We start from the raw sequence: 22,160 nt of genomic DNA on the forward strand, positions 1-22,160 counted from the left end.
TCTTAAACAAGCCAAAATCAATTACCACCTCTATGCTGACGACACACAACTACAACTACAAGATCAAATCACATAAGGGCATTCTTCACCTCAATGACACCTTGACTAGAGTCCAAACCTGGTTCCATTTGAACCCTCTTAAACTGAACCCGAAAAAAACTAAAATCATCCCTTTCACTCCCAAAAACAATTCCCTTCCCATTCAACTCTGGTTCAATGATATCAAAGCACTTAACTGCTCCCTCTCCACCTCTAATTCTATTAAATCCTTAGGCATCAGCATTGACCAGAATCTTAATCTCATCCCCCACATCAAAAATGCAGCCAAAAGTGCTCTCTTCACCCTACTCCACCTCAAAAAAATCAAACCTTTTATTCCAGCCGATGATTTCAAAACCGTTGTCCAATCACTTGTCCTTTTCATGATTGACTATGGGAACGCCACTCTTGCCGGCACCCCTAAAGTCCATCTTGCTCCAATGAAATCTGTTCTCAATCTAGCCGCTAGACTTATCTCTGACTGTAGAAGATTTGACCACGTCACCCCTGTCCTCAAAAATCTCAATTGGCTCCCAATAGAAGGAAGATCCTCCTACAAGATTGCCTGTATCACTCATAAAGCTCTTCACCAAAACACCCCCTCTTACCTTGCAGTCAAATTACAGAAAGCATGGTGCTCCAGGTCCCTGAGGAGCACTAACTCTCTTGCCCTGATCCCTCCCAGACTCAATTGTAGAAAAAAACCAATCTCGAGCTTTTTCTGGTAATGGTCCTACTATTTGGAACTCTCTCCCCAAGGATCTACGCTGTAACCCTTCCTACACTCTCTTTAAAAAAGAACTCGTATTACTTCTTCTCAACAAATATTGGGGTGCCTAATTCTATTGACTCTGAACCTGCTCACTCCTTATGCCTCCGTGACCCACTATGTCCCACACCCTCTCCCTCGTTTCTTACTCTCTCTCCCCTCTCCTACATCATCATCTCTCTCATATCTTTTAACCTTCATCTTCCCCTTAATTTATCTCTTTGTTCCTTTGCTCACATAGCTCTTCTTAATGCATTGCGACTACCTCTTGTAATTTTCTGCACATTGTTAATGTTATATTATTATGTTTTACCTTCCGTGTAAAGCGCTCTGATACTCTTGGGTCCAGCAGCGCTATATAAAACCTTTGAAATAAAATAAATACATAAATTAATTAATAAATAAATGATGAGAGCTTCCTGCATGTATTTTGACAGGGTTCCCAGCTGTTGGGCCTCCTGGACCATCGCCAAAAGCCGCTCCAATGGCAGGTCCAGACAGACCCTGCAGAACTCTGGAGGTAGGCCTTCAAGTCCCAGTGACTAACATCTGGACATACCCTTAACAGCCTCCAGCAGTTCTTCCTTAGTGAGGACCACATCTAAGGTTGTATCCTGTTCCACAGTTAGAGTCGAACAATAGCCAAAAAATTCTCCTCGCCATTTTTACTCGATCATCCGGAAGTTTATAGATCGCTGACAGATGGTATTGCAGTTCACCATTTAATTCTGCCTGTGCGCACCATGCCACCCAAATGGCCAATCAATGCCATTATTACAGCTGGAGGGCATTCACGCCTCAAAAGCCAGGCCAAGTGCCTGCTGGCTTGTCCCCCTCTCGATACAGGTATTGGCTGTATTCCTCCCTAGTGAATTTATCCACGTTGTCCCAGATTTCCTCTATGCTACGCCTCGGAGCCTCCATTTCCTTTTCGGCAGAGGGATTGCCCGAGCTGTTGCATTACAGGTTAGCTAGTTGCTGCTCTTGTTCCCTGAGTTCCCCCTTAGCATGTGTTTGACTTCATATATCTTTGTTAGACATTCCCCATACAGGACAACTTTGAGCGCATCCCAGTTGAGTGCTGTTTATAGGCTATCTCCCAGTTGTCAGTGAAGTAACCACTGATTATCTCTTTATGGTCTGATCTAAAAGCCAGATCACTCAGAGAGTTCGGCTGGGGTCGCCAGGTAGGGACAGCAGGTTGAAGACAAGCCCAGGTGTATGCGAGGAGTACTGGTGCATAGTCTGATAGAAATCTACCCTGGTGTTCTATCTGCTGTATGCCATTTCCCATTTTTTTGACACCAGTGTACTATGCAGTCTGCTATACATTTGATGCACTGCATAATAATAGGTGAACTCACATTTTGTAAAGGAAGAGTATGACAGATGTTTATGCAGTCTACTTGCCCCATGACTTTGATCAATACTTCTGCCATGGCAGGCTTGGCCAGTGCTCTTGGGGGACTACGGCCAAGCTGTCCGACCAAGATGCAGTTTAACTCGCCTGCCCAAATCAAAGGAATTACTAGGTGTGGAGTCAAGAGGTTGGAGAGCATTAAGAAATGCTCTCTGCCTTCCTGGTTAGGGGCATAGACATTCAACAATCTGACTTCCCTGCCATCTAGGAGTCCGCAGAGTAAGATATGTCGCCCCTCCACAACTGCCTGAGTCTCTCTATGCTGAAAGGGCACACCCAGAGCTGTACATATGGATATACCCCTAGCGTATGTGGAGTAGAGGAGTATAGATGACTCTGCCACTTCTTCTTAAGCTTAGCAGCTTCCTCATTTACCATGTGGGTTTCCTGCAACATTGCCATGCCTGCCCCATAACGTTGCAGGTAGGTGTGTACACTGTATCACTTGGTGTAGTAAAGCAGGCTCCTGAGGTTCCAGGAGATGTGTTTCATCCCGCCTAGCATGTGTCCGGGTATCCCAGTCGCCTCAGCCCCCTCCCACTAGGGTCAGGGGTCCCATTTGCCCCCCTTACAACAACCCACATGCTCTTCCATGTATTCTTCCTATTCAATCTCAATGCATTGGGCCTACAACTGCTTAGAACTTAACTTAGTTTCCCCCTATTCACACTCCGTTCCCCTGGGTAAACACCTAAATATAACCAAAACTGATGAGTATCCAACCCTTCACTCAGGTATTCTGGTTTATGGCATAACCCCCAGCCACAGGGTAGTCTACAAAAATCTAATGAAAAGTCTAAAAGCAGGGGAGCCTGACCCTCCCCTCCACCTGTGGTGTTCCCTCATGAGGTCACACTCAACCAGAGAGGGCTGACCACTACAGCAATCCCTCTATCGTCCTCTGAACTGAGTCAGGGAAGGTTAAGTGTTGCCCAATACCTTGTTCGTTTGCCCCAAACATCTTCTGCACATCTTACTAGATGGTGGTTTTCAGCATCCCTGCCGGCAATGTTCCAGGATACAGGGTGCACTCCTCTCCCCCCCCCCCCCCCCCCCCCCCAGCCAAAAAATATTCTCCCCCTTCTACCTTGGATGATTTTCAGGTTCAAGAGCCTCACAAGGCTGGGGTCAATGGTAAAGCCTGCAAGGCGGCGACTCCTAAATTATGTTGATGTGTGGGAGCCCCCCGCAACAAATCAAGGGTGCTGTCTGAATGCACCTTGAAGAGCTGCATGTCTCTGCTGTGTTTCATTCCACATCTCCATCTTTCGGCCAAACCATTTGGTATTTTTCTGGGCCTCATTCCTCGTGTGCCTGCTTTAAGGATCCGGCTAGGTGTGGGGGTCTCCAGTCAGTCCAGTCAGTCCCAGGCCTCCTCCGGGAATGCAAAGAAGTGAACGTAACCCCCTTTCAAAGTCTGCAACTTGGCCGGATGTCGGAGCATGTAGTGTAAGTTGAGTGTACGCAACTTTTGTTTGACAGCCTGGAAGGATTTTCTTCGGACCTGAACCCTGCAGGTGTAATCTGTGAAAATATGTATTGTGCTACCCTCAGATCTGGGGTTCATGTTCTTCCTGGCCCATTGCAGGATGTTGTACAGGTCCCTATAGTTGAGGATCTTAATAATGATGGCCCTCTGTGGGGTTCGAGGCAGGGGCATGAGACTAGCGCCCGATAGATCTTTTCTATCACAAAGAAATTCAACAGGGTCCCTGCTCCCATCAGGTCATGGAGCCAGTGTTAAAGATATAGTTCAGTGGATTATCACTCAGCCGGCTCTGGAAACCCCACAAACGGCAAGTTGAAGCGTCTAGTTCTCCCCTCCACATTTTCTAGGTGCTCCGCGCAGGAGCTGGTGCGCCATGAGAGAGTATGCACATTGTTGGTCTAGTCTTTTACTTCTTGTGTGAGCACCTTGACCTTCTCTTCAGTCTCCTGGAACCGTTCCAAGATGCCCGAAGGTATGCACGCAGCAAGTTCACTTCTATGTTAATGGTGTCCATTTTCTGTTCCAAGATCCGCAGATGTCTCCCCAAGGGGCAAGAAGCTGTATGAGAGGGGGAAACAGGCAAGAACTGACGAGAAAGAGGGCCTGGGTCAGCTCATTTCAGCCAGGGCCCACTCGCCTTCAATCCAGGTGCCATCCCGGGGCTCCTGCAATCTCCGGGCCATAGTCTGTATCCCAAGCCCCAGCCCTCTCCGTCCACCAGATTTTCAAATTAGCACTAGTTTATTAGTTTGCCCAGTTAGTGCCCCCACAGAATGCCTCAATGACCCCATCTTCTGGACTGGTATCTTAGTTAAAGGAAGGGGGGGCTCGTGGCTCCCCTTTTCTAAGCCTCTAAGTGGCCATGGGGCTGGTAATTTAAATAAAGGGGAGGGCGCCACACGGCCCCCATATCTGAGCCATGAGAGGTGTCAGGAATCCCATTCCTGTATCGGGGTCCCCCACTCCCATGAAACCATCTGTTTCACTGCCAACGGCTGTAGGCTGGGAAAGTGCCAAGTTCTTCCACATAGCTAGAACACATATCTGCTCCCACTCCATGGGAAGTCAAAATATTTCCCTGCCCGCACTCAAGTCAAGTCAAGTCAAAACCACTTTATTCGATTAGTTAAAATCATAAAAGTATACTATACAATAATACAAACAGTTAAAAACATGTTAAAAGAATTAAAATTATATTCAGAATTCATTTCCATAAAAAAGCCCAAATTGGTGAACCTATTACAAATATTCTTCAACGCCTTTTTTTCCCTGCTACAGGAGCACAACTAAAAGAAATTAGCTTACAGCATTAAACATCCAGTCTAGACCTCCTTAATCTAACAGATGCTGCAAGAAAGCTGGCCACACAGTACATAGTTTCAGGCGTTTCCATCATTTAGAGAAATAATAGGGCAGGTTTATATTGTTTAAAGTTCATCTTTGTCAGTAATGGTGTGATAAACCGTTTCTGAGGCATAGAAAACAAACTGCAGAACAACAAAAAATGTACAGTATCTTGGGGAGAAAGATCATCACATTTACAAGGGGGACTATCCTCCGGCCTACCCCAACCTTTCACATCCCATAATACCATAAACATTTGATTGAATCGAAATTTCGTCAATAACCATCTGTGAAAGAAATTTGTCACGATCGACAGATAGGGTGCCAACGTTAATGATGTGGTAACCAATATGTGGGCATTTACTGAAGGTTTACCTAACTCAACCATTTCTCGTTCTGCTTCACAAAGCCTGGTAAAGTTGATCTTGACCCATACTAAATCAGCTTTACACAGAGAATCTGGCCTGGAAAAAATCGCCCAAGCTTCTCAGCCATGTTCCTGATATAGGACAACCACTGGATTTCCCTCACATGATCTAAATTAAGACAATCAATTATAATTTTACGGTTTAGGGAAAGTTTCAGGTTCAGCCAAATCTTGATCCAGAGCAGGATAGGTGCTAATTTAATTATATCTATGATGTATCCCAGACCCAGCTCAAGATGGATGGAATAAGTGGCTGTAGACGATGGGAGGCCAAGGAGAGACAGCAAAAAGTTATTTTCTTCAATTTGAATGCGGTCAGAATTAATGGTCCCCCAGATTGCTGCCCCATACCTTGCAATTGAGACTGTCTTGGCTTTATAGATTGCCAAGATTGCCTCGGTTGGTTTCCCCCCTAATCTTTTGGCAAACCCCAATACTGCAGCGGAAGAGCTTCTCACGGCATTCAATTTTGTAATAAGCTGTGGGGTCCAACTACTCCTGTCATCAAATAATACACCCAAATAGGTAAATACCTTTACTCTGCTGATGACCTCGGTGCCACAATAAAAGTTTTAACATTGTTTTTTGAGCTTCCCATAGACATTATGTGGGATTTCCCACTATTAATCACAAAATTAAGACTATTCATAAAATTACCGAAGGAGTCAAGCAGCCTTTGCAGTCCGATTGGGGTCCTTGCCAATAGAACCGCATCGTCGGCATAGAGGAGCACCGGGATTGGCGTTCCCCTCATGCGCGGAATATCCTGCGTGGCTGCTATCAGGTCAGACTCCAACGAGTTCACGTACAACGTGAACAACATTGGGGCTAAGATGCAGCCTTGGCGCACCACCCTGCTGGACTTAAAACTTGCTGTACATTTCCCCTCATTCGTCATCCTGATTGAGGCGTTTAAATCCTTATGCAGCTCTGCCAAAAAGTATACCAGCGAACAATCAAGGCCCATCTTAAGCAGCATGGTCCACAGCCTTGATCTATTCACTAGATCAAAAGCTGTGGACAGGTCCATAAAACCCAAGTAAATAGAGCCCCTTTTCGCCCTCGTATATTTGGCTATGATAAGGTTAAGATTGAGACATTGGTCCTCTGTGCTCCTCCCAGCTCTAAAACCATATTGAACGTCTGTCAAGATGTTATTATCCGAGGCCCAAGATGTTATTCTGGCCAAGACAACCTTCCCTAAGATTTTTATAGAGGAGTCTAGCAGTGCGATAGGCCTATAACATCTCGGGTCTCCCCTCTGACCTTTCTTGAACACAGGGATTATGATCGATCTGGACCAAGTTTTTGGGAACCCTATGGTTGCTGAGGCATTAAATACTTTAGTCAGGATATCGGCCCAGTACTCTGCGTTATCCTTATACATGTCAGAGGGTACCCCATCCGGTTCTGGAGCCTTATGCCCCACCGTACTCTCAATTGCTTTAACCACTTCGGCTTTCTCAAACCTTACTGGAGCCACAGTGGAATCAGGAACAGGGACCACCAGGGTTTCCAGCTCCTAATGGCTACCATATATTTTCTCAAAATGACTAAGCCAGTCTTCTTCCGAAATATTTAATTTTAAGACTGAGTTTTGATCTCTAGAAAACAGGGGAGTGTTAATAATTGACCAAAACTTGGCACTGTCTTTTAAAGTAGCTTTGTCCATGAGCTCGGCCCAGGCTTCTTGTTTTAACTCCCTTTTTCGCTCCTGAGTTGCCTTCGAGTACTCCCTTCTAAGCTGTGATACCAAAGCTTTATTCCTCGGGCGAACATTAAGGGCCTTTTTTAAAATATTATGGGCTTTACTGCATTTTTGGTCGAACCAGCCCATTGCCGGTCTATTTATTGCTACTTGACAGTTAAGCGTAAGTTCCTGTGACACTTTAGAACAGATGGCCTCATATGATGTTATTACATCCTCCCCCCTAGAGGGAGGATTAACACAGGTATTTAATTCCTGTGCAGCTTTGGATGTTATAGTGAGGAAAAAGTCACCGGGCACGATCTTACCCCATTTGATCCTTCTCCCCTGGTCTTTAGCTTTAACCGACAGAACAGCCTGTGGCAGGACAGAACTGTTTAATAGAGAAAACCCGTTAAGAAGATCAATCACCACGGGATTATGGTCACTTAGAGGCATCGGTATAGCATTATAAAAGATTACATACTTTAAAAGACCTAGTGATAAGAAGATGTAGTCAATGATCGTTTGGCAGTCCCTACCAGCATAAGTGGCAACCCGTGTATTGTTATAAAAAAACTCTGCTTCGAACAGGTCGTTACTGGACAATAGATTTTCAAGAGCCTCCCCCTTCTGGCTATGTTCAAAATGCGGGGTGGATATACTATCCGGACCGTCTAGATCAGTTAAATCACAGTTTAAACATAAATGTACATTAAAATCACCCAACAAAATTCGATAACACAAAGTGGTTTGCTTTTCTTTATAAGAAGTTAAAAAATCGTTTAGCCATACTAAATGCTCATCTGCAGAGACCCCTTGATGTGAATTATAACAGTTCACTAAGATAAGTTTGGTGTTATTAACCAAGGTTACCTCCACAATGAGGAAAATATGTGAGACACAATCAACCTGTACAATTTTGCCCCTAACATTCACTGAGATCAACAGCACAAGGCCACCTCTACTTCTTCCGGCCGTCGAGCTCAAAGCAGGGACAAAAAATGAGGTAAACCCATCCACCCAGAAATCACAGTCCTTATCCCAGGTTTCCTGTAGGGCGACAATGTCGTGTTATTTAATAAAATTAAGCCAGTTGGAGTCAGCTAACTTAGTACGCAAACCGGCGATGTTCCAACTCAACAGCCTGACTTTGTCCCCCAATTCAAGGATCCCTTTTACGGGGATAGCGCTACCACTCATAGGTGAAGATACAGGAGCCATAGGGGTCAAATCAACAGTTGCATCACCCCCCGAACCCTCACAAGCCTCCCGTCAATCACACAAATCTAGCCCAGAGAGAGCATCGAATCTGTTATGTGTTACAATGTTCGGTCCAAGATTTATGCCCCACCTAATATTCATATTAGTGTCCCAACCTAGAACTGGTGTTTTAGGATAAGTAACATTTTGTTGCTCACCATAAAAGAATTTTAGGGTGAGTGGGACAACAGTACCGCTTCTTCGTTGAGGCGGGAGTATATTTGCAAGGACATTAGGCAGAACTGCCGGATGTGAAAAGGTCACCGCCACACAGTCGCCTTTAAACTTTTTGGGTCGGTTCCCTATCCACGGGACCCTTTTCGCTGTCATAATCTCTGTCGCCAGTTGCTGTTTCCCTCCTGGAGCTAACTTCATGTTCCCAGTTAACCAGTGTAAAACCTTACTCGCCAAGGATGCGGGCGGCTCTACCAGGCCACGATCTAGGGGTGGAACATTAGCCAACACCAGTACCACCAGTATGCGGTCAGAATTAATGGTCCCCCAGATTGCTGCCCCATACCTTGCAATTGAGACTGTCTTGGCTTTATAGATTGCCAAGATTGCCTCGGTTGGTTTCCCCCCTAATCTTTTGGCAAACCCCAATACTGCAGCGGAAGAGCTTCTCACGGCATTCGATTTTGTAATAAGCTGTGGGGTCCAACTACTCCTGTCATCAAATAATACACCCAAATAGGTAAATACCTTTACTCTGCTGATGACCTCGGTGCCACAATAAAAGTTTTACCATTGTTTTTTGAGCTTCCCATAGACATTATGTGGGATTTCCCACTATTAATCACCAAATCAAGACTATTCATAAAATTACCGAAGGAGTCAAGCAGCCTTTGCAGTCCGATTGGGGTCCTTGCCAATAGAACCGCATCGTCGGCATAGAGGAGCACTGGGATTGGCGTTCCCCCCATGCGCGGAATATCCTGCATGGCTGCTATCAGGTCAGACTCCAACGAGTTCACGTACAACGTGAACAACATTGGGGCTAAGATGCAGCCTTGGCGCACCCCCCTGCTGGACTTAAAACTTGCTGTACATTTCCCCTCATTTGTCATCCTGATTGAGGCGTTTAAATCCTTATGCAGCTCTGCCAAAAAGTATACCAGCGAACAATCAAGGCCCATCTTAAGCAGCATGGTCCACAGCCTTGATCTATTCACTAGATCAAAAGCTGTGGACAGGTCCATAAAACCCAAGTAAATAGAGCCCCTTTTCGCCCTCGTATATTTGGCTATGATAAGGTTAAGATTGAGACATTGGTCCTTTGTGCTCCTCCCAGCTCTAAAACCATATTGAACGTCTGTCAAGATGTTATTATCCGAGGCCCAAGATGTTATTCTGGCCAAGACAACCTTCCCTAAGATTTTTATAGAGGAGTCTAGCAGTGAGATAGGCCTATAACATCTCGGGTCTCCCCTCTGACCTTTCTTGAACACAGGGATTATGATCGATCTGGACCAAGTTTTTGGGAACCCTATGGTTGCTGAGGCATTAAATACTTTAGTCAGGATATCGGCCCAGTACTCTGCGTTATCCTTATACATGTCAGAGGGTACCCCATCCGGTCCTGGAGCCTTATGCCCCACCGTACTCTCAATTGCTTTAACCACTTCGGCTTTCTCAAACCTTACTGGAGCCACAGTGGAATCAGGAACAGGGACCACCAGAGTTTCCAGCTCCAAATGGCTACCATATATTTTCTCAAAATGACTAAGCCAGTCTTCTTCCGAAATATTTAATTTTAAGACTGAGTTTTGATCTCTAGAAAACAGGGGAGTGTTAATAATTGACCAAAACTTGGCACTGTCTTTTAAAGTAGCTTTGTCCATGAGCTCGGCCCAGGCTTCTTGTTTTAACTCCCTTTTTCGCTCCTGAGTTGCCTTCGAGTACTCCCTTCTAAGCTGTGATACCAAAGCTTTATTCCTCGGGCGAACATTAAGGGCCTTTTTAAATATATTATGGGCTTTACTGCATTTTTGGTCGAACCAGCCCATTGCCGGTCTATTTATTGCTACTTGACAGTTAAGCGTAAGTTCCTGTGACACTTTAGAACAGATGGCCTCATATGATGTTATTACATCCTCCCCCCTAGAGAGAGGATTAACACAGGTATTTAATTCCTGTGCAGCTTTGGATGTTATAGTGAGGAAAAAGTCACCGGGCACGATCTTACCCCATTTGATCCTTCTCCCCTGGTCTTTAGCTTTAACCGACAGAACAGCCTGTGGCAGGACAGAACTGTTTAATAGAGAAAACCCGTTAAGAAGATCAATCGCCACGGGATTATGGTCACTTAGAGGCATCGGTATAGCATTATAAAAGATTACATACTTTAAAAGACCTAGTGATAAGAAGATGTAGTCAATGATCGTTTGGCAGTCCCTACCAGTATAAGTGGCAACCCGTGTATTGTTATAAAAAAACTCTGCTTCGAACAGGTCGTTACTGGACAATAGATTTTCAAGAGCCTCCCCCTTCTGGCTATGTTCAAAATGCGGGGTGGATATACTATCCGGACCGTCTAGATCAGTTAAATCACAGTTTAAACATAAATATACATTAAAATCACCCAACAAAAATCGATAACACAAAGTGGTTTGCTTTTCTTTATAAGAAGTTAAAAAATCGTTTAGCCATACTAAATGCTCATCTGCAGAGACCCCTTGATGTGAATTATAACTGTTCACTAAGATAAGTTTGGTGTTATTAACCAAGGTTACCTCCACAATGAGAAAAATATGTGAGACACAATCAACCTTTACAATTTTGCCCCTAACATTCACTGAGATCAACAGCACAAGGCCACCTCTACTTCTTCCGTCCGTCGAGCTCAAAGCAGGGACAAAAAATGAGGTAAACCCATCCACCCAGAAATCACAGTCCTTATCCCAGGTTTCCTGTAGGGCGACAATGTCGTGTTATTTAATAAAATTAAGCCAGTTGGAGTCAGCTAACTTAGTACGCAAACCGGCGATGTTCCAACTCAACAGCCTGACTTTGTCCCCCAATTCAAGGATCCCTTTTACGGGGATAGCGCTACCACTCATAGGTGAAGATACAGGAGCCATAGGGGTCAAATCAACAGTTGCATCACCCCCGAACCCTCACAAGCCTCCCGTCAATCACACAAATCTAGCCCAGAGAGAGCATCGAATCTGTTATGTGTTACAATGTTCGGTCCAAGATTTATGCCCCACCTAATATTCATATTAGTGTCCCAACCTAGAACTGGTGTTTTAGGATAAGTAACATTTTGTTGCTCACCATAAAAGAATTTTAGGGTGAGTGGGACAACAGTACCGCTTCTTCGTTGAGGCGGGAGTATATTTGCAAGGACATTAGGCAGAACTGCCGGATGTGAAAAGGTCACCGCCACACAGTCGCCTTTAAACTTTTTGGGTCGGTTCCCTATCCACGGGACCCTTTTCGCTGTCATAATCTCTGTCGCCAGTTGCTGTTTCCCTCCTGGAGCTAACTTCATGTTCCCAGTTAACCAGTGTAAAGCCTTACTCGCCAAGGATGCGGGCGGCTCTACCAGGCCACGATCTAGGGGTGGAACATTAGCCAACACCAGTACCACAGGCGAGGCTTCAACAATAAATTGAAGAGGGTCTGTTTCCTGACTTTGAACAGGGGGAATATTAACTGTTAATAAAGCGTCATCTTTAACAGCTAACTGATTAACAATATACGCCGGAACTTGAGCAGGGGGGTTAGTTGGTATCGATACAATCCCCACCTCACCCCCACCCAGTATATTCTCCCCTGGGGAGGCTGCTATGTTTGCAACAAGAGTGGTTATATTTTCCACCTCCCCCACGACCTTAGTTTGTAAGCCTCCCAGCTTTTTTATCTCGGCATTCAATTTGTCGATTTTAGCCACCAAAGGTTTAATTATGTCTTTAATTTTAATTTCAAATAAATCCCCAATCTTATGGAGCAGTTCCTCGTCCATAGAGTACTTTATTTTGTCCTCGACCTGGTCCGTAGTTTCTACCTTTGAAGTGCCAGGAGTGGTGACCCTTTTCCTACTTACCCCGGACCGCAACCCTCCACGCTTTAGCTGTTTTTTAGCACATGTTCGTACCGGCCGAGACCCCTGATCTGCGGAAAAAAGTTCCTCTTCAGTAGGTCACATCTGGACCCCATGATCAGAATCAATATCAATATCACTCTCGGGATCAGTTACAAGAAGTATATCGGGGGCAGCCACAGAATTTGTATTAGATTCATAATTACCCGATTCAGGGAAGGTAATAAGAGGTGCATCAGTGCCTATAACCTGTGGTGGAGTGTCTTCCAGAGGGGGTGGTAAAGATGGACTTAAGCGTTGGAGATCGGGAGATTGACTCAATCCCAGTGATTCTCTCCTTTGAACATTAATCTTCTTCACCGTTTGTACAAGATAGTTGTCAAGTGTATTAGATGTGGCAGCAACATCTTTCTTCGGCATCCTGAGATTTTACCCGGTAACCCTCTTTAACTGTATAATTGATTCTCACAAGTTAAGATAATACTCAACAAGTAAATGTCTTACTAGTGGATGAGGTCTTGACGTCCCAGCGGCAGAGTGACTGATCCTGTCCGTTCGCGTCCAGTCGCGGACTGTCGCAGACTGTCCCGCCCTTGTCCCGGGCTTAGCCCGGGTGCTCCTGCGCGCGACTCGCGGGGCGAGAGGCCCTCCTCTCTCTTAAGGGGCGCTCCACTGATGACACGTTGGTCGCCCCACACCTGCCGGGGCAGCTGGGAAGTGTAGTCCCTGCGGCGGTGGTGGCTTGCTGCGACTTCGATGGCCGTTCCCCTCACGGCGGTGTTGGAGCTACTGCGGCGGCAGCACTTGCAGGAAGGGTCGCAGGGTCAAGGGCCGTTCCCCTCACAGCAGCGTTTTGTGGGCAGACAGGTAATCTGATCAAGCGTTCTCAGCGCTCGTTCGGCGCTCCTCCCTCTTAAGGAGCGCTCCGCTGATGATACGTTGGTCGCGCCACACCCGCCGGGGCAGCTGGGAAGTGTAGTCCCTGCGGCGGTGGTGGCTTGCTGCGACTTCGATGGCCGTTCCCCTCACGGCGGCGTTGGAGCTACTGCGGCGGCAGCACTTGCAGGAAGGGTCGCAGGGTCAAGGACCGTTCCCCTCACGGCAGCGTTTTGTGGGCAGACAGGTAATCTGATCAAGCGTTCTCGGGCAGGGAAATGCTTTGATTGCACCCACCACATGGGAGCAAAAGAAAACTGGTCCTGCTGGGTTTGAGCTATATCGGCTCTGGCTAAACCTGCGAGGGATGCAAGCAGGGTAGCGGGGGGCACAGAGGCCCTGGGGCTTCCCTCCCATAGCTCCCAATGACGGACGCACCCGGCCTCTGGGCACCCGGCCTAAAAAAAAGAAACGGGACAAATTTTTGCATGCCCAGGGTGGGTACCAGGACACGTCATTTTATAATTAAAAAAACAATGCTGGCGGGATGTGGATGTCCTAGGGCTCCCCCGGGTCCTGGACAGTCACAGGTATATATGGGCACTTTTCTTTCACTTCTGTAGAGCTGGTTTCTCTGGTAAGTAAGTTGCAGAGGCTGTATCAGGAGGAGGATGGTTATCGGAGGGCCTGGCAATTTTGATCTTCCTTTGTCCTTGCTTCCTTTCTGTTCATGTGCTGAAGGTCTGGAACATAGCTGTCTTCCTTTTTTTGATGGAGCGGGCTTTCCATTTTCATTCCCTTTGTGGGCTTTCCTCTATTGTTCTCTGCCGATCCCATTGGTTTTGAGATATTGGTTGTTGATGTCAACTGTCAAGTTGTTTTACTTTTTCTTCCATGTGTTACTTTGTTAGGGTTGGGCTAGTGCTCAGGGGTGGGGGCAGATAGTCTTCTGCCTTGCTTTGTTGATGTGGCTGTTTGCTCAGCTATCTTGAGTTGAAGTGTGTGTCCTAGGCATTCACTTTTGCCTGGCAAAACATGAGGTGAGGTTGGATGGCAGTGACTGACTCTGTCCATTGTTTATCCTCAGACCCTCCTCCATAGGATACTGCTTTTTTGTATTAGATTCACGAGGTGAGAAATCCGCAGGTAGAAGTATCAATCGGAAGAATATGTTACTTACCTTTGGTAACAATCTTTTTGGTCTACCAGAGAAATCTTCACGGAACCTACCCACATCCCCACTCTGAGCATAGGTTACCATGCAGTGGGTGGGTTTTGTTGTACGTTGTATTCATTTGAATTCACCAGGCCCATCAGACATCAGAGCTTGAGGAGGCGCTACATATGGCCCCAGGCCCGGTAATGTCACATGCAGAGCTGACTTGGAGACATGGCTCCACCTGTTCACGTAGAAGAGGTGTTCCAAAGTTATTGGGAGCGAGTCTAGTGTCTTGAGAATAAACATGAGGTGAGTAATCTGTACTTAAGATAGGGTATCCTCCGGAAAGATCGTTGCCATTTGTAAGTAACTCTTTCTTCTCTTGAAAAGTAATGTAGTTGAGTTAATTTTTAGTTTGCTAGCACTCTTTATTCATTATCTTAATATAATCTATATTTCAGTATTGCTTGAAGCGGAAGACCACTGCAGTCCACAAAGAGCTGTTTCTGTTTGTTCAGAGCTAAACAACAAACAGGCCCCCTGTTGTCCAAAGTCACCTGTAAAGTCAGATAAGCAGAACGATTGCAACAAACAAGAGCCGCCAGCTGCAGTCAGCGTTAACATTCATAATGTAAGCGAGTTTGACAACAATGAAGGAAGTGAATGGAAGTTGCAAAATATATCAGTTATATCAGCATCCGTTCCCACTCAAGAAAAGAAGGCAAGCGAACAGGTGGCACACAAAAGAGCTACAGCCACTGAATCTAGGGAATCACCAAATTCGTCAGAAAGCAGGAAAAACCTCAGTTGCAGATCAGAAAGAAAATATGTAGATGATCCAGACCCCCTAACCAGCTTTATTATGCTCAGAACTAAACACATTTCATCGAAGGCAGAGCAAAAGGTTACCCAGGAAAATCCTGGACTTGGTAAGTGTTGCATTTTTTGTAAATGTATATATAACTTCACCCTTTATCAACCCTGCCCCTCAACAGCACACTCTGGCTTCTGCAAAAGTGAAATATTCATGTTATATGTTATTTTATCACACCCAACTTCCGGCAGTCAACAATATAGGCTCAGGAAAGACAGGACCCTGGGATTAGGGAAGGGATGAGGCCGGAGAGGCGGTAATGTTGGAGGCGAAAAATGCAGATGTACAGCTAGAGAGAGGGAAGAAATACTAAGAGGGAAAAATGCAGAAAGTAAAAGAAGAAATTATACATTACACCCCTGATCAGAAAGTCTCTCAAAAAATCTTTCCTGGCACAAACACCACAACTAGCATTTGAAGATGTTGCCACCTCTGTTGTGTCTTTAATCCTCTTATGGAAGTTCTGTGCTGCACCCATGTTTTAAAAAACATACTGTAGGGCACCTTGTAATACCTCAGTTCCCACAGTGGTTGTTTTTTCTCTGTCTGTACAGGGTGTGAGAGTTATAATCCAGAAATAGCAGTATTCTGCCTACAACCAGAATACATGACAAAAACCCATTTTTATAAAAAAAAAACACACCTAATAATGCAGGCTCTACTTCACCTAACCAAGGAAGGTTTGATTGCTCCTTTGTTAGAGTCCACATAGCAGAGATATTAAGATTCAGAAGACCTGATTATGGCCTTTTCTTGTTTGCTCAAAGGATCCTCATGGAATTCCTTTGGTGGTGCTTTTTCATACTTTGATGTGTTAGTCCTACCCTTCAATGTCAACAGCAACTCTGTCGCCTCCTGTTACTTTGCCTGTTTTTTCAGCTTCATGGCCATGTGGTCCAACTGACTTTTAACCTCAGTGCCTTGAACTCTGCAATCCTTTCCCTAACCGAGATTCCACTGTGTAATTTTCTACCTTCTCTAGGTTCCTTAAGGTTGTCTCCGAAGAAGCCAACCTTTCTTTCGTGGCCCTTTTTAGGTCTTGGGGTGGCTAAAACTCTTTCCCAACTCTTGTCACAAATAAATCCTTCTTTGTCTCCTGCTGTTTCATCCTAACACGTCCTCTCTTCACCAGTGCACCTCTGTGATGGGTTAATCTGAAAAAAGTTGCTACTTTCTGGGTGGCCTCTTTAGACCACCCTCTTCTTTTCATCTGGACTGGTCCTCGTGCACAATACAGTATCACCCCTGGTTCAGTTGATCCCCAGTGTTGTAGTCCTGTAACCTTAGAAGACGCTGTCGTGCTGATGCTCCTCTTTAGGCAGGAATGTGGTAAAATCTGCACTGAGTACCTTACTAATTGTGGAACTGGTATCATCACTTTTTTGGGCCGTTACCACGCTAGTCTAGCATGTGCACAAAGGCATAGTCCTGTTCTCTGTAAGGCGTGGTCCAGAATATTTATGGTGATCCGGAGAGGTGTACATTACATGTTCTCATAGCAGGCATAGGACAAAAAACCACACCCTGGGTAATTCACATAGGGCCATATTATCAAGCCCCAGCGATAATTATAGCTAAGCGCACTTAGCACTAGGATAATTATCGCCGGGTAGCGTGGATTTTTTTCACTGTGATAGCGTGCTATTAGCAACGCTTATCTCAGAAGTGATAAAAATCCTTTCGCTAACTGCCAAATGAGAGATTATCGCTGGAAAACCAACGATAATCTCTCAAAGTTTGGCGTTAGCTTGATGATAGGGACTCACAAACTTAGCCATGATATCCACCTTCCATAGGATATCATGGCTAAGTCAGGAAAATACCAGGTGTAAAACAAGCATTTGCAATGCAATAGGTCTCGCATTAGGAAAGTTTGAGCTACTGGTATTGTAAATGACAAATTGTGTATTTATGTGTTGGTTTTGAAAATAGCTAAATTAATAGCTTTGTCATTTACAATGCCAATAGTTTTAACTTTCGCAAATGTGACACCTATAGCATTTGTAATGCAATAGGTGTTGTATTTACGTGACTTAGATGTATTGCTATTACAAATAACAATGGCTTTTATTTTTTTAAGAATTAATACTTAAATAAAAGTTATTGTAATTTATAATGGTAATAGCTTAAACTTTTGTAAATAGCTTTTGTTAAGATTATGTTCAGTGTATTTTATTGTGACGAAAATCAAAGAACAGAAGTGAAATATTAAAATCTTTTTGTGACATTTGTAATAAAGCTTGAAACATTGAGAGAACATATTTGAACCAGTTGTTGGATGGTTGCACAGATTGATGCTGTGGTGGCGACGAGTGATGCAGTGGGGACGAGTGATGCTGTGGTGTTCATTGATGCTGTGGTGATGCGATAGATAGAGTGAGGGCGATAGACAGATAGAGAGATGGGGGTTGTAGAGAGGGGGATGTAGACAGATAGAGAGATGGAGGGTTGTAGAGAGGGGGATGTAGACAGAGAGATGGGGGGTTGTAGAGAGGGGAATGTAGAGAGATAGAGAGGGGGGGTTGTAGAGAGGGGGGTTGTAGAGAGGGGGGAGGTGTAGAGAGGGGGGAGGTGTAGAGAGAGGGGGAGGTGTAGAGAGAGGGGGAGGTGTAGAGAGGGGGCAAGGGGGGTTGTAGAGAGGGTGGTTGTAGAGAGGGGGCGAGGGGGGGTTGTAGAGAGGGGGATGTAGAGAGATAGAGAGAGGGGGGATGTAGAGAGAGAGAGAGGTAGAGAGAGAGAGAGGTAGAGAGAGAGGTAGAGGTAGAGAGAAAGAGGTAGAGAGAGAGAGGTAGAGGTAGAGAGAGAGAGAGGTAGAGAGAGAGGTAGAGAGAGAGAGAGAGAGGTAGAGAGAGAGAGAGGTAGAGAGAGAGAGAGGTAGGGAGAGAGAGGTAGAGAGAGAGAGAGAGAGAGAGAGAGGTAGGTGTATGGAGAGAGGGGTGTAGAGAGAGTTAAGGAGGGCCTTTATCTAAGATGACTTATTCATTGCACTTCCTTAATTAACTATGCTGGGCCCCAAGTCACAAGAGCCTGTTCCGAACTTTTAAAATAAAGTGTTATGGGAAAGAGAAAACACAGTAGCTCCAGTCTACGCCACCAACTAATCATTTCAAATGCATCATCTGACATGAAAAAACACAAAATGCTAGCTTTGAAAACTATGCATGCATAGATTTTATAGCACAACCACTGGTGCTGTCAAAGCGCAGGGTCTGAGGAAAAGAGTCTCTTTGGCAGCCCTAGTGCTTTCAGTGGGATGAAAAGTTCACAAGCCCACAGAGAGGGGGGTAGCGTTAGCCGTTTATAGCGCAGGCGGAAAAGCAACGAGGTATCATGATCTGCACAAAAACTGTAGATACTGACTGTTCTCACTTTAAATTAAAAATAAAAGGCTGGTAAAATGTCATCAGGCAAAGGTCAACTAAGGGATACATAATAGAATATTTAAAATGGTGCATTAAGAAAAAACATTTTGCCTCATTGCCTATTAATTATATATTTTATTATTATATAAACTGACGCAGCTTGTGCTTTGGCCAGGAGTGAATATCATATGCTAAAGTAATGTTACACAAGCAGAAAAAATCCATGAAACAAATGCACACACACACAAACAGCATACTTAATAAGTCTTATTTTAAATGATGGTGACTCTGGAAAAGTTCAGCTGTATCTCTGTAGTGGTACACGGGCCGGGTGAAACGTGAGCCTGTTATTGCAACAGCATGGGGGCATTGGCGTGCTCGGCGGACACGAAAGGGTGCCCGGAGAGATGCGCTTAATTACCCATGACAAAGGAAAGGCAGATGGCCGTGCTGGGTGCGCGACTTAACAAGGGGTGCGAGGGGGCTGGTGTGCGCCGAGTCCTGCAGTGTTAGCAGATCCCAAAGAGTGAGTGAGGGCCGGTAAATAACAAACAAACAAACAAACAAACAAACGCACGCTTTGGCGTGAGTGCAAAGTAATGCATGTCAATGCTGGAGGGAACCAGCAGCGTCGCCCAAAATATCCATTCACAAGGGGTGCGAGGGGGCTGGTGGGCACCGGGTCCCAAAGTGTTAGCAGATCCTAAAGAGTAAGGGCAATGGCACCTGTAGGGACGGAATGCCAGCAGTCAGGCAGCATATTAAAGTAGTGGTGTGTAATCGAGCGTTCACTTATCTGAAGCAGTTGGAGAAATCAAGCTCCTTCCTTGTGTCGCCTCTGGAGAGGTGTGTCATCCATTGGCTCAGTAGGGAGATCCTTTATATTGGAAGAGTAATGGAAAACAACGTATGATGGGGTAAAATGTCAATGGTGAAAACGAGGAGAGACTCCCGTCGACGTGCCCCGTCAGACTACCTCTCTCAAAAAATTCTAGAGAATAAAAATTCGTCCAAGGAGCTTTTTAAAATTGTAAAAGAACTTTGTAATCCGCCTAGTCTTACATCCAACTTGACGCCATCACAAGAGAACTGCAATAAAATTAGTGACTTTTTCTGTAATAAAATTGATAAAATATATGCCTCTTTTACAAACAATGCCCAGGCCCCTGTGGAGTATCGGATTGACCCTACTTTGCAAACCAACTGCTCTACCTTTGGCCCATTTTCAGAAGACTAGGTCACTAAAGCCATGTCAGAAATTAAATCTGGCTCACCATGGGATGTTTGCCGACACTTTATTTTTTCTCATGACTCCCATAATTGGCCCCGCAGTCACAAAAGTTCTTAACCAGTCTCTGGAGCAAGCTGTTTTCCCAGAAGTTTGGAAAAAATCGTCGGTAATTCCATTACTAAAAAAGGCGGGCGCAGACATAAACGACCCAGCCAACTATCGCCCCATCTCACAGCTCCCCTTTTTATCTAAGGTTTTAGAAAGACTGGTAACTAAACAACTGTCAAGTTATCTAGAAACCAACAAACTTCTAGATGTTTCCCAAACAGGTTTTAGATCTAATAACAGCACAGAAACAACGCTACTGGCCGTAATGGACGACATTCGTATGCAGGTCGATAAAGGCAAAACGGTCGCCCTGATATTCCTCGATTTATCAGCGGCATTTGATACCGTGTCCCATAAACTGTTAATCCACATACTTGCCGCAAAAGGAATACAAGGTAGAGCCCTAAACTGGCTGGAGTCCTTTCTATCAAACAGATCCCAGTCTATTTGTTTAGGCAACTTTACCTCTACCCCTCGAAAGATTAAATATGGAGTTCCCCAAGGAGCTACATTGAGCCCAACATTGTTCAATGTATATGTCTCCTCATTGGCGTCGATTGGCAAGAAATGGGGCATTAATATCTGCTCCTACGCTGACGATACTCAGCTGATGGTTACCCTAAATGGAGAAAATGACACCAAAAGTAGACTGCAAAACTGCCTGTCAGAGCTATCCAACTGGATGCACGGTCATTATTTAAAACTGAACGCTGACAAGTCAGAAATTCTACTCTTTGGTGGGGCCAAACAGTTCTGGGATAACACCTGGTGGCCAACTTCCTTAGGTTCTCCACCTAATCCCACATTGTCTGCTAGAAATTTAGGAATTCAGATGGACACCACTCTATCAATGAAATGTCATGTCTCCTCAATATGTGGCAAAGGATTTGCCATATTAAAAAGGTTGAAAAGGGTCTTCCCCTGGATCCCACTGGAATGCAGACAGATCCTAGTCCAGTCGTTACTAGTTAGCAGGCTGGATTATGGCAACTCACTATTTGTAGGTATGTCGGACTACTTATTTAGAAAACTTCAACTGGTCCAGAATGCCGCAGCAAAAGCTGTTTGCAATAAGAAAAAGTACGATTCAGCCACAAGTTGTCTGAGAGCCTTACACTGGCTGCCCATGAGACAAAGAGCCAAGTTCAAAATGCTATGTATTGCCCATAAAACAATTCACAATACTGGCCCTTACATTCTACGAAATAGAATTAAGTTCTATGCCCCAGCACGGAACTTACGTTCACAAGCCTTAGCCAAAGCAGCCACCACTCGGATCAAGCTATCCAAAATGGGCGGAAGTGCTTTTTCACACATTGCTGCGAAATGTTGGAATGAACTACCCATTAACCTCAGACTCACGGACTCCTACCCCACCTTTAAGGAAAAACAAAAAACCGCACTATTCCCTACATCAGAATAATCAATATCTCCCAGGTAACTGCCTAGGTTTTACTGCTCATTTTTTGCAGCGCCGTGATATCCTTGTAGGATGAATGTTGCGCTATATAAGTACACCTAACAACAATAACAATACACAATTCAAATTGGCTGGTCGGCCTGCGTGTTACAAAGAACGTTCGGCATGCCCATTAACAGGCCTGTGGTGAGTCCTGAGGTGCTGGGGAACAGATGGCCGTGAAGCAGGGGGCGGAGCAGCGGAACCCTTTAAAGTCACGGCCTGCGGCCGTGATGGCAAATGCTGCTGGCAGGGGAAGCCTGTGGGTGAAATGCAAGCTCGTGCACGATGGAGCTTGTGGTCACTTTCGAAAATCCGCTCGTAAAAAGTCAGCTTTTGGGTTGACAACAATAGGTCCGAGTTTCACTCGACCTAAAAAGCAGTGCTAACTGCGGTTAGCGCTTCTTTTTTTATCACTAACAGGGTTAGAGATATCCTTGATATTAGGAGAAATGTCGCTTAACAACATTTCTCCTATTATTTTCCTCTGGAACGCCCCCTTTGCATCTCATTAGAGATGCAAGGGGAAGCATAGAGAAAAAGGGTGCTAACATGCAAATTTGCGTGTTAGCACCCTGTTGCTGATAGGGAGATAATTTTATCTCCGC

At 45.1% G+C, this 22,160-nt stretch overlaps 1 protein-coding gene across 1 annotated transcript in view; it reads left to right on the plus strand.

Moving 5' to 3' along the window:
• The window catches only part of SHOC1 (shortage in chiasmata 1), a 1,715,507-nt gene that overhangs the window by 622,285 nt on the left and 1,071,062 nt on the right, over nt 1-22,160 (plus strand). The window contains exon 12 of the mRNA XM_086963751.1: nt 14,980-15,447. Within this exon, the coding sequence (XP_086819877.1) occupies nt 14,980-15,447 (468 nt within the window). The remainder of the gene's footprint in view (nt 1-14,979; nt 15,448-22,160) is intronic.

Source organism: Lissotriton vulgaris, chromosome 3_1 (genome assembly GCF_964263255.1).
Source record: "Lissotriton vulgaris chromosome 3_1, aLisVul1.2, whole genome shotgun sequence".
Taxonomy (NCBI): domain Eukaryota; kingdom Metazoa; phylum Chordata; class Amphibia; order Caudata; family Salamandridae; genus Lissotriton; species Lissotriton vulgaris.